The sequence below is a fragment of the Paroedura picta genome, chromosome 6, assembly GCF_049243985.1.
Source record: "Paroedura picta isolate Pp20150507F chromosome 6, Ppicta_v3.0, whole genome shotgun sequence".
Lineage (NCBI taxonomy): Eukaryota > Metazoa > Chordata > Lepidosauria > Squamata > Gekkonidae > Paroedura > Paroedura picta.
This window is the reverse complement of record NC_135374.1, coordinates 1,777,159-1,789,967: the sequence shown is the minus strand read 5'-3', so window position 1 is coordinate 1,789,967 and position 12,809 is coordinate 1,777,159. Positions and strand designations below refer to the sequence as shown.

General features: G+C 54.9%; 1 protein-coding gene across 1 annotated transcript in view; it reads right to left on the bottom strand.

Moving 5' to 3' along the window:
- The window catches only part of LOC143839309 (cGMP-dependent 3',5'-cyclic phosphodiesterase-like), a 343,019-nt gene extending 333,975 nt beyond the window's left edge, over window positions 1-9,044 (bottom strand). The window contains exon 1 of the mRNA XM_077341142.1: window positions 8,746-9,044. Within this exon, the coding sequence (XP_077197257.1) occupies window positions 8,746-8,813 (68 nt within the window). The 5' untranslated portion in view covers window positions 8,814-9,044. The remainder of the gene's footprint in view (window positions 1-8,745) is intronic.
- Window positions 9,045-12,809: the final 3,765 nt, after the last annotated feature.

The following is a 12,809-nucleotide window of genomic DNA, read 5'->3' as shown; positions in this document are numbered from 1 at the left end:
GTCTGGAAGAAGAGCAGCCCACAAGATCTGGGCCCGGGCTAATCGGACCCACCGTGAACCGTCTTGTTGATGCTGGACCCTGGTTGGTTGCCCATGGTGGGTTTGGGCTAGGAGGGCCTCTGTGGGGTTCATGTCGTCACATCACAGTCCCACTGAATGCTGCATCGGCCAGACCCCACCTGGAGTCCTGTGTGCATTTTGGAGGCCTCCCTTCAAAAAGGACGTGAATAAAAGGGAGAGGGGGTGGGGAAATGAACTCGATTTCCCAAATTAAAGGCCACCGTTCTTTCAGCCTTACCCCACCACGGCTCTCCGATATAAACAAGCAAAACAAGTCATTCCTCACCTGCTGGAGGAAGGCATCGAGGAAGAGGCCAATGGATCTCCCTGGGGGAAGGAGCACCAGAGGATCGGTGCCATGACTGAGAAAGTCCCTCTGTGTGCCGCCTCCCATCCGGCCTCCGGGCAAGGGGTCAGGAGGTGGCTGGAGCAGACAGGGCAGTTGAGAAAGGATCCTCTGCCACAATTTGGACCCATACGAGCCACTCATCAGCCTGCCAAGGCCAGGGGGCAACAGGAGGGCATGAGGATCTCACCCCACAAGGGCTCTTTGGGGTGCCGTGATGGGTGACCTTCACTCCAGGAGCCACCTTTGGCCCACCTTTGGCACAGCATGTCCGTGCCTGATGGAAGATGTTTTTGGGCTGCCTGAGGAGGTGGTGACAGCATGGACAAGGTGAGGCAGTGTTGTGGAGTGGTTAGGGGCACAAGATAGGATATGAGATACTGGGAACTGCCTGGGTGACTTTGGGATGGTCTCACACAAAGATTCCTAGAATACCAGAGTGGGAAGGGGCCACAAAGGGCATCTAGTCCCACCCCCTGCTCAGTGCAGGATCAGCCTCAAGCATCCAGGAGAAGGATCTGTCCAGCCGCTGCTTGAAGACGGCCAGTGAGGGGGAGCTCCCCACCTCCTTAGGCAGCCCCTTCCACTGCTGAACTAGACTCCTAGAATCCCAGAGTGGGAAGGGGCCATGCAGGCCATCTAGTCCCACCCTCAATTATTAGGATCTGCCTAATATGCACAGCCTAACCTGCCTTATGGGTAGATTAAGATGGGTCACTTTACAAGTCTATCTGAGGAAAAGAGTTCAGTAGCATCTTCCAGATTAATCGAATCTGTGGCAGGGAAGGAGATTTCCTGAGTCACCGTTCAGTCCTGCAGAAACTGCTGCATCAGAAAAAGTGAGCTGTGACTCACGAAAGCTCCCCCCCCCCCGCCCCAAATGTTGTTCTCCTCTAAGTGCCACAGGACTCCGGCTCTTTTCTGCTGCCAACTCACAGGCTTGTTGCGATGAAAGAACAGTAATACTTCCAGGAGCATTTATATAGCACTTTCTCAAAGTGTTCAAAGGGCCTCACAGACACTATTTTACTGATCCTTACAAAAATCTTGTGTTACTTATCCCCCTTTTGCAAATAGGGGACCGCCCCCTCCCCAGGCTGTGGGTCAGTGGCCCACTGAAGCCCAACCAGCAGATGTATGGCTGAGCCAAGATTTGAACTGAGGGTGCTTTGGCTCATAGAGTCATAGACTCATAGAATCCTAGAGTTGGAAGGGACCTCCTGGGGCCATCTAGTCCAACCCTCTGCACTGTGCTGGACACTCACAACCCTCTCGCTCACCCACTGTCACCTGCCACCCCCTTTTCTTCCCACTCCTTTCTGTGGCCTGTGTCTTTGTGATAGGAGTCAGGTTCCGACGCCCATGAAGTAGTTGGTGTAGGAAAGCACAAAGCTGTTCCCTAAAACCAGAATCATAAATTCCTAGAGTTGGAAGGGACCTCCTGGGTCATCTAGTCCAACCCCCTGCACTAGGCAGGACATGCACAGCCCTCTCGCTCCTCCACTGTCACCTGCCACCCCTTTGAGCCTTCACAGAATCAGCCTCTCCATCAGATGGCTCTCCAACCTCTGTCTAAAAATCTCCAAGGATGGAGAACCCATCACCTCCCGAGGAAGCCTGTTCCACTGAGGAACCGCTCTAACTGTCAGGGACTTCTTCCGGATGTTGAGACGGAATTTCTTTTGCATTAATTTCATCCCATTGGATCTGGTGCTGCCCTCAAGCACTATGCCAGAGCTCAAAATTTCAGAGTCACAGAAAATGAAGGAGAGGAAAGCAATGTAAGCTTTGTTGTTCTTGTGTCCCCATTGGGGAAAGAGACAGGGCATAGAGCAGGGGTAGTCAAACTGCGGCCCTCCAGATGTCCATGGACTACAATTCCCATGAGCCCCCTGCCAGCATTCGCTGGCAGGGGGCTCATGGGAATTGTAGTCCATGGACATCTGGAGGGCCGCAGTTTGACTACCCCTGGCATAGAGAATGCAATGTATCAATGCGCTGGGGCAGCCCCATGATGTGCGAGGGTCTGTTTCTCTGAGGAAGGGGACACAAATGCCTGGAGCCACCCATGACCAGAGGGGCAACCGCCCCCCCAGCACTGATCCGAACATTGACATAGCTCTGCAAAAGGAGACTTCACGGATCCGGCCACCGGCAGGCTGCCTCTCTTCTCATTATCTTGCTCCACTAAGCAGCACGTCTCTATCGTGAAGGGAGAGCGGTGTCACTTTTGACTCCTGGGAAAACCAGATTTTTCTGCCCACACGAGCTAAGCGGTGATGATCTAAGCCGTGGCAGAGAAGAGCTTTTGCGTCGCTTAGGCTCCAATTAATGTCTCCGGAGCTGCAGGGAAGGGCGACACGGCAACATGCCCTGTAAAGTCACAGTTCTCCGCGCTGGGAAGCGGTAATGGCGAGTCTCGTGGGGCGCGAGGCCAGCCGGTCCCTGAAGCTAGCGGGCAGAGGCGATCGCCATTCGGAGGGCTTGGATTCATCCGTCTGTGCTGCACAATTTGGAATATTTACAGAAACAAAAAGAGGTCGTAGGGAACGGAGCCAGCTTCCCTCGGCAAGCTGTGCAGCCCTGCCAAAGTTTTCAGCTATGCGCACAGCCGCATGGAAGTGTGGCAGGTGCTGTGAGTGGGGCAACACAGGCGCTGGGAAACTGAATTCTGTGGGCGTTTTCTCTTTGCGGGGCCTTGCTGTTGTTGTGGCCTATTTCGGCACGCTGATTGGAGAGCTGGCTCCTGGCCAGGAGAGGTGGACAAAACCAACGATTTAACTCTGTTTATGTGAGAAGGGGCCAAAGTGTCCTCCCTCAACCTCTGGCCCCCTCTGCCGTTATAGGGGGGAGCATTTACATGCTGAAAAATCCTTTGGCCATGGTGATTTTTTTCCTGCACATACTTGTGCTCCCCTCATATGCATGTGCTGGAGAAGACTCTTGCGAGTCCCTTGGACTGCGAGGAGAACAAACCGGTCAGTTCTAGAGGAGATCAGCCCAGACTGCTCCGTAGAAGGCCAGATCCTGAAGATGAAACTCAAATACTTTGGCCACCTCATGAGAAGGAAGGACTCCCTGGAGAAGAGCCTAATGCTGGGAGCGATCGAGGGCAAAAGAAGAAGGGGGCGACAGAGAATGAGGTGGCTGGATGGAGTCGCTGAAGCAGTCGGGGCAAACTTAAATGGACTCCGGGGAATGGTGGAGGACAGGAAGGCCTGGAGGATCATTGTCCAGGGGGTCGCAATGGGTTGGACACGACTTCGCACCTAACAACAATATATGCACCATTCACAATTGCTTTTTTTTAAAGGAAGAATTGTTTTTTATACCCCATTTTTCTCTTCCCAAAGGAGTCTCAAAGCGGCTTCCCATCGCCTTCCCTTTCCTCTCCCCACAACAGGCACCCTGTGAGGGAAGTGAGGCTGAGAGAGTTCTGAGAGAACTGCTCTGTGAGAACACCTCTAACAGGACTGTGACCAGCCCAAGGTCACCTGGCTAGCTGCATGTGTAGAAGTGGGGAACAGAACCCAGGTTAGGGACAACTGCTCTTCTTAACCACTACTCCACAATGGTAATTTGGGCTAAAATGACTAGACAGAGGTTAACAGAGGTGATTGTACTTTGGTCACATTCAAAGCATATTGAAAGGCAGCAGGAAATGGGAGACATGAACACAAGAAGCTGCTTTGTACTGACTGCGGCCATCAGTCCATCAAGGTCCTTCTTAATGCAGACTGGCAGCGGTTCTTCAGGGTCTCAGTCCAAGGTCTTTCCCATCACCTGCTGCCGGATCATTTTAACTGGAGATGCTTGGAACTGAACTCAGGACATTCTAGATGCCAAGCAGAAGCTCTACCACTAAACCAGGGCCCCTCTTCAGCACGGTGTCATGGTCAAGAGTGGTGGACTGATCTGAAGACTCCTCCACATGCAGCCAGCTGGGTGACCTTGGGCTAGTCACAGTTCTCTCAGTGCTGTTCTCACAGAGCAGTTCTCTCACAGCCCTCTCAGCCCCACCTACCTTACAGGGTGTCTGTTGTGGGGAGAAGAAGGGAAATACATTTGTAAGCCACTTGGGGGAGTGAGTTATGGATAAATGCTTGTGATAGGCCAACTATCGCAGGGTATGTGGAACACATACCTGCTGTGGGACTTCATGATCCTGCCCCCCCTGTACACACACACTCATTCCCCCCCTTCCTTGCCTCTCTCTCCCCCACACCGGTCCCTCTTCCCTCAATTCCTCCTTCACACAAACACTTTCCCCCACTCTCTGCTTGCCTCCCCCAGCTTTGCCTCTTTCCTGGTCCCTCCCCTCCTCCCTCAGAGACACACCTCCATGCCCACCTGCACGCACACTCTTGCCCTTCCTTACCTGTCACAGCAGCCCTTTGCTGGCAGCTGCAGTGTCTCCCCGCTTCCCCGGCCTGCCCCACTCTGTGGAGGGCAGGACTGACCAGAGGAGTGGGGTGCTGTGGCAGCTCAATGGCCCCAGCCTCCTCACAAGCATCAGCTCACCCCGCAGCTTTCATGTGGGTCATGCGGTGGCCCCAGATGGGCTCAAGGGTGGCCCCAGATGGCCTCTGTCAGCTTCCTGGCCAGTGCCTCAGCCTCCCCACATCTGACGCACTCCCTGGGGTGGGGCTGCAGACGTCACGTCCGTAAACATTTCCGTCCCAGGGGGCGCCCTAGAAGATGTGTTCCACATCCCAACCTTGCATGTCTATTCTTTTTCTCCGGAGCCTCAGCTGAGGTCTTTCCCATCACCTCCCACCAGGCCAATGGCACGTGCCCCTCAACACATACAAACCTGCCTCATAATGAATCAGCCTGTAAGCCAGTCGAGGTCAGTATTGTCCACTCAGACGGGCAGCAGCTATCTGGGCTGCCAGTCACGGGGCTTTCCCGTCTCTTAATTGGAAATGGCAGGGATTGAGCCAGGGACCTTCGGTATGCCAAGCAGCTGATCTCGCCCTGAGCCTCGGCCCTTCCCCTGCATGGTACAGATGGACTCTATCGAGGAAACCTGCAAGGCCTGAGCCAGGCTGTGGAGTAGGAGGCTTAGGGCATCCTTAATCCACAGGGTCAGCCTCAGTTGGAAGCCTCTTGATGTCTCTTTATGCTCTCACACAACTGGGATCTTTCCTTACACCCCCCCCCCCAAAAAAAAGCATTAAGATCATTAGACCAAAATCTGCTTAGGTTCCCCAGCCCAAATGAGGTGACATGGGACTTTTCTGTTTGGTGGAATGCTCTAATGAAAGAGAGCTGTTTCCACCAGACTTATGGTCAGGACCCAGAGAGACCATCCAGCAGTGCTGGCCTCACTGCAGGGAGTCGAGGGAAGACCAGGCTGAGAACTCAAACACACACCCTCAGAACTGGGAATGGGAATGGGAATGATTTCATGATTTTATTGGCTGTTAATCTATTATGTTAATCTATTATGGCAGAGGACAGGAAGGCCTGGAGGATCATTGTCCATGGGGTCCCGATGGGTCGGACACGACTTCGCACCTAACAACAACAATCTATTATGTTAAACTATTATACACCCTGAATTGTATAGGAAGGGCGGGTCCACGCAGATAAAGATTTATTTTATTTAGATTTTAGATTTTAGATTTTAGATTTAGATTTAGATTTAGATTTAGATTTAGATTTAGATTTAGATTTAGATTTAGATTTAGATTTTAGATTTTAGATTTTAGATTTAGATTTAGATTTTAGATTTTAGATTTAGATGTTGGTTTGTACAGCTGCCCCTCCCGGATACTGGCTCAGATGCTCTGATGGAATGGTTTGGGGGGATAGGGTCTGTGGGACTTTACTATGTGACAGCCTGTTGCTTCAGGTGTGCTGTGACCAGGTAATCTCTGCTATCATCTAATGTTTCATGTTTAAATGTCTGTGCTCGGTTGCAGCATTGTTTCAGTTCTCTCTCAGACTTCAGCTCATTTGCAGAATTCCACAGCCCAAGCCCTTCTGGCATCACTTTTGCCATTCTGCCTCACACTGTGAAATCTGTCTGGAATCCCAGGGGGGAAAATGGCCTATAAATCACACAAATGAATAAATTCATAAAGAGTGTATTGAAAAGTATGGGACGGACGGCAGCGTGGTATAACCCATCTCAGATCTGAGCAGTTTAGCATGATCAGTACTTGGAGACCCCCAAGGAAGCCTCTCCAGAGAAAGCCCATGGCCAATCATCTCTTTTTCCCACTTGCCTCAAAAGCCCTTTGCTGGAATCACCATGAGTTGGAAGCTGAGCAGGGTCAGTGCTTGGGATGGAGACCCCCAAGGAAGGCTCTGCAGAGGAAGGCCATGGCCAACCCCCTCTGCTCCTCCCTTGCCCTGGGAGCCCCTTGCTGGGGGGGGGCAGAAGTGGGAAGCTGAGCAGGCTCAGTGCTTGGGAGGGAGACCCCCAAGGAAGGCTCTGCAGAGGAAGGCCATGGCCAATCATCTCTTTTTCCCACTTGCCTCAAAAGCCCTTTGCTGGAATCGCCATGAGTTGGAAGCTGAGCAGGGTCAGTGCTTGGGATGGAGACCCCCAAGGAAGGCTCTGCAGAGGAAGGCCATGGCCAACCCCCTCTGCTCCTCCCTTGCCCTGGGAGCCCCTTGCTGGGGGGGCAGAAGTGGGAAGCTGAGCAGGCTCAGTGCTTGGGAGGGAGACCCCCAAGGAAGGCTCTCCAGAGAAAGGCCATGGCCAATCATCTCTTTTTCCCACTTGCCTCAAAAGCCCTTTGCTGGAATCGCCATGAGTTGGAAGCTGAGCAGGGTCAGTGCTTGGGATGGAGACCCCCAAGGAAGGCTCTGCAGAGGAAGGCCAAGCCCAACCCCCTCTGCTCCTCCCTTGCCCGGAGAGCCCCTTGCTGGGGGGGGGGCAGAAGTGGGAAGCTGAGCAGGGTCAGTGCTTGGGAGGGAGACCCCCAAGGAAGGCTCTGCAGAGGAAGGCCATGGCCAACCCCCTCTGCTCCTCCCTTGCCCTGAGAGCCCCTTGCTGGGGGGGGGCAGAAGTGGGAAGCTGAGCAGGGTCAGTGCTTGGGAGGGAGACCCCCAAGGAAGGCTCTGCAGAGGAAGGCCATGGCCAACCCCCTCTGCTCCTCCTTTGCCCTGAGAGCCCCTTGCTGGGGGGGGGGCAGAAGTGGGAAGCTGAGCAGGGTCAGTGCTTGGGTGGGAGACCCCCAAGGAAGGCTCTGCAGAGGAAGGCCATGGCCAACCCCCTCTGCTTCTCCCTTGCCCTGAGAGCCCCTTTCTGGGGGGTGGGGTCAGAAGTGGGAAGCTGAGCAGGGTCAGTGCTTGGGAGGGAGACCCCAAGGAAGGCTCTGCAGAGGAAGGCCATGGCCAACCCCCTCTGCTTCTCGCTGGCCTCAAAGGTCCCTTTCAGGTGTCACCATAAGTCAGGTGTGACTCGATATCACTTTTCACACACCCTGGAACAGGCCAGCTCATCTCAGTCAGGGACTTTCCTGCCTTACCTTTTTTGCACCCCTCATTTGCACTTTCTGCGCAGTTTTAACACCAGGCTCTTTGGGGGAGGGGGTGGCAGAGCAGCCTTTCCCACACTCTCCTTCACAACCTCACAAGTTCACCAGCCCTCGCCAGAAGCAAACTCTGCCACCACTTCCACAGCAGCGCCCAGAGTACCAAAGCAGCCGGGGAGGTGTTCAGGCCCTCCCCTTCGACGAATCCTGGGGGTGGGGTGGGGTGGGGTGGGGTGAGGGGTCCTCCCAGGGCTATTGGTCTCCAGCCAGTCGCCCTTTGGCCGCGGGCAGCCCTCCCTCCCCTTCGCCAGCCAGCGTGCCCGTGCCTGCGCCTGGCCGGGACTTCAGCACCGCGGACAGCGACTGCCAGCGTGGGATGCTCAGCAGCAGCATCCCTGGTTGCCCCGGCAACGGCTTGGGGACCGGCCGGCGCGCCTTCTCCCCTTGGCTCGGGGACCGGCCGGAGGCAGCGCCGCCCGGGAGAGCCCCCCCTTGGCCGGACTCCTCCGAGGAAGAACTTTTCCTTCCTCCCCGCCCCTCCCGCCCCTCCTCCCGGCCCGCCCGTCTCCTGCCCGAGTCTCTCTGCCGAGCGGAACTGCGGCTGCTCTCCTCCCCCCTTCCCCTTCCCTCTCCCCCTCCCCAGCTCTCCAAACCCTTTTGTTCTTCCTTCCCGGCTTCCAAGTCCCGCCGCCGCCCCCGCCCGGGCTCCAGTCCTGCGGGGCCTCCCCCCTCCTCCCGCCTTCCTCCCCCTCCCCCCCCCCCACCCCGTCCCAATTCCCCTTAAGTCCCGGAACTCCCGGCGCCGAGGGCCGCCCAGAGAGAGAGAGAGAGAGAGAGAGAGCGACTCACATGTCAGAGGCGGCCGGCTGGTACTGCTGGCTCCGGCAGAGGATGGAGTGGCCGCAGGCTTGGCCCATCTCACCTCATCCTCTCTCGCCAGCCCGGCCTGCAAGGAGACGGAGGGAGGGCGGGAGGGAGGCCGCTGCCGGCTTCGCGGGAGAGGGCGGCGGCGAGGCCGTTGCGGCGCCCGGCCGGCCCAGGCGGACAGCTCCTTCCCGGCCTTCCGCACCAGCCCGGGGAGGATAATGGAGCTGCTCGGAACTGCCGCCGCTCGCTTTCTCTCGGCTCTGGGAGGGAGTTTGTAGACTGATGCTGTAACAGATCCTAATGCAGGTTGCTCGAGCACGCGGGAGGGGAGGGGAGGGGAGGGGGAGGGAGCCAGAGAGAGAGAGCGAGAGCGAGAGAGAGAGAGAGAGCATGCATGTGCTGAGCATCAGCCAGAAAGCCGCTCCGGCTAACCTCCTGATCGATGCTGGAGCTGCAGTCCAAGGGGAGAGCTGAGGACCGGGGGGGAGGGGGGTCACGGGTGCGGGGGGGGGGCTACCAGCAGTGCCAAAGGAAAGGGGGAAGGAAAGTCTGGCTCCCGTTGATTCTCACATGCCGATTCCTTCTCTGAGCTGGCACAATTTTCCTCTCCTTTTAAAAGCCAATCCATCACGGATGGTACACAGAACCCGGCCCTCAGTGGGACGCTAGCCAGGTGTCTGAGGAAGGGAGTTTGGGCACACCAAAACTTCTTCCCCCAAATTCTTGTTGGCCTCTTAGGTGCGCCTGGACTCCAGTCAAGCCGTTCTGGGGCAGACCAACCAACAGGGCTCCTTCGGGAAATAGCCAAAGGTTGGGTCATATGAGGAAGCCGGCCAGTGGGTCAAAAGCCCAGGATTCCTTTGAAATCCACCCCCCACCCCTCAAGAACACACAAGGGCTCATCCCCCAGAGCCTATCAAGTAGCCAGACAGAAGAAAAGACCCTCTGAGCATCCAGGCCAGAGTTCCCATCTCTGGGGTGGGAAATTCCTGGAAATATGGGAGGGTGGAGCCTGGGGAGGGTGGGGTTTGCAGAGGGGGGAGACCGCAGCAAGTTATGATGCTGTGATGTCCCCTTTCCAAAGTGTCCACCTGCTCCAGGAGATCCGTTACCCTAATTTCAGATTTCCTCTACCTGCCCGTTAGGCTCTGCTTTCCCCCTGCAATTTTTCTCTCCTGGCACCAGATGTTTTATTCAGCCCCTCCTGGTTAATTCCAGCTCTCCGGGTCTCTGTTCCCCGTCCCCTGGCACCACCTCCCTGGCAGGTGGGCACTCCTCAGCCCCCACGGTCAGGCCCTTGAGCACCAGAAGGCCAACCCCTCGCCAAGAACAGCTAATCGCCCTCATGGGGGTGTCATCGGCTGATCCGGGGGCTGCCACAGCACCGCTGAAACTGCTCAAGCTATTATTAGCTGGGTGCATGTGGGTAATTTAATTCGTGCGGGTTTTCACATTGTTACAATGTAAAGGGGGGGGAGTAGCTGCTGTCTATGTTAATCTTTTTTTAAGGAGGGAAAAAACCCCGGCAGCCAGCAAAGAACCGTGAAAACCTAAAAAATCGGGTCAGAGCGATATCTCCTGACAAAAGAGATTGCAGGGAGGACTTTTGGCTGGGTGGGGGGAGAATGTGTGGGGAGCCAGGTGGGGTGGTGGAGGAGAATGATCCAGGCTACCTTTGGGTAGATTTACAGCAACAATATGAAATTAAGTCCCTTGCAGATGGCCTGGCAGGGGAGCTCCCTGGCTCCATCCAGTTCTAGGCCTTGCTTTGCTGGGGGGATGTGCTGATGGAGCAGGGTCCCCCAACCTCTGGCCCCCAGGGTGCCTGCCAGAACTTCCCTGAGCTTTTCAGAAAGTAGGCGGGGCCACAGGCCAAGCTCCTTATTGGCTACCCTCATTCAAATGGGAGGGTTTTCCACTGGAGGTTGAGGACTAGTAAACCACTGGGATTTCCTTACTCAGCGTGTAGTTCTAATCAGGAATTCCTTCTTCCCAGGAAGCGTGAACAGGGAGGTGTTCTGTTCAGCTCCATCTCCAGAGGCAGCCATCTTGGGTTGGGCCTGCCTCCCATGCCAGCACGGCCCTCTTAAAATGCCAAAGCACCCTTATTGTTGAGGTTCTGAAGGGGATGGACTAGATGACCCTGAAGGTTCCTTCCCAACCTATGATTCTATGATTCGAGTCAGGGTGCTGGACTGGATGGACCACAGGTCTGACCCCACCAGGCTACTCCGCCCCAGAATCATAGAGGCATAGAATCCTAGAGTTGGAAGGGACCTCCTGGGTCATCTAGTCCAGCCCCCTGCACTATTCAGGACACTCACAATCCTCTCGCTCATCCACTGTCACCTGACGCCCCCTTGAGCCTTCACAGAATCCAAGGCTGCTGTGAGAGACAAGATGCTGGACTAGATGGACCACTGGACTGATCCAGCAAGTCTCCTCTTGGTCCTCATGTCCTTAGTTGGAATTACTTTTAGAGGATAATTAACAGCCAATTTACCAGTCTGCAGACCTCTCTTTCGTTTTGCTTTGCCAAAGTGGCTTCCGGTAAGAACTGACAAGAGAAAAGTTCATACTGTGCAATTTATCATCCTGGGCAAACTACAGTAGTGCAATGCAGCAGCTGGAAAGCCAGAGTAAGATCTGGGAGACCCAGGTTCGAATCCCTCCTCTGCCTTGGAAGCCTTGCTGGGCGGATGTGTACCAGACATACATTCTCAGTCTTACCTACCTCACAGGGCTGTGAGGATGAAACGGAAGAATGGCAAAGAAGGAACGCAGCCTCACGCTTTTTGAGAAAGAACGGATAAAAAGGGGGAGGGGAGAAATCAGCCAAGGTCAGTCCAAGTGAGCCTCTCTGCCGACTTCAGATTATCCCCCCCCCCCCATACAGAGATTCCTGCTCATTGCCCCTCTGGCAAAACTCTGTCTCATGGAGTAGCTGCGTCCAGGAGACAGCCTATTGCAGGTAACATGAAGAGGTGTGTTTTGATGAGGCACCAAAAGCCATGCCATGTAGGCACCTGGTGAATCACAGAATCATAGAGTTGGATCTCCAGAGGGAGGCTGTTCCACAGTCTGGGGGGCACCACAGAAAAGCCCTCCCGCATGTCACTGCCCCCTGTGCCTCTGAGGGGGGCAGAATTACAAGAAGGCTCCCTCCTTGAGGCCTCAGTGCTCGGGCAGGTCTGGAGGGGAGAAGGCATTCCTTCAAGTAACCAGGGCCCAAACCATTTGGGGCTTTATATATTAACATGATATGATAGCCCTCTTTAAGTATTTGAAAGGTTGTCACTTGGAGGAGGGCAGGATGCTGTTCCCATTGGCTGCAGAGGAGAGGACACGCAGTAATGGGTTTAAACTACAAGTACAACGATATAGGCTAGATATCAGGAAAAAGATTTTCACAGCCAGAGTAGTTCAGCAGTGGAATAGGCTGCCTAAGGAGGTGGTGAGCTCCCCCTCACTGGCAGTCTTCAAGCAAAGGCTGGATACACACTTTTCTTGGATGCTTTAGGATGCTTTGGGCTGATCCTGCGTTGAGCAGGGGGTTGGACTAGATGGCCTGCATGGCCCCTTCCAACTCTATGATTCTATGATTCTATGATTCTATGATTCTATGATTCTATGATTCTAACATCAGCACCGTGAATTGGGTTCCGTAGCGAATGGGGAACCCATGAAGATCTCTCAAGACCGGCATGATGTGTGTCCAGCAAGAGACTCCCGTCAGCAGCCAAGCGGCTACGTTCTGCCCCAGTTCCAGCTTCCGTCTTCCAGGGGAGTTATCCCTATCCAAAAAAAGGCTGAAGCTGGCAAACCAGTCAGGGATGGAGGTAGGCACTCCACTGCCATGTGACAGCGACAATTCCCGGGGCATACCCAGACCCTGCACGTGCCATCGAGGTCTTCCCCAGCTCCTTCTTCCTGGTCCCTTTAACTGGGGATGTCCAAGATTGAACTTGGGACCTTCTACATGCCAAGCAGAGGCTCCTCTGCTGATCTATGACTCCTTCCCGAATGAGCCTTTCCACTGAATCAGT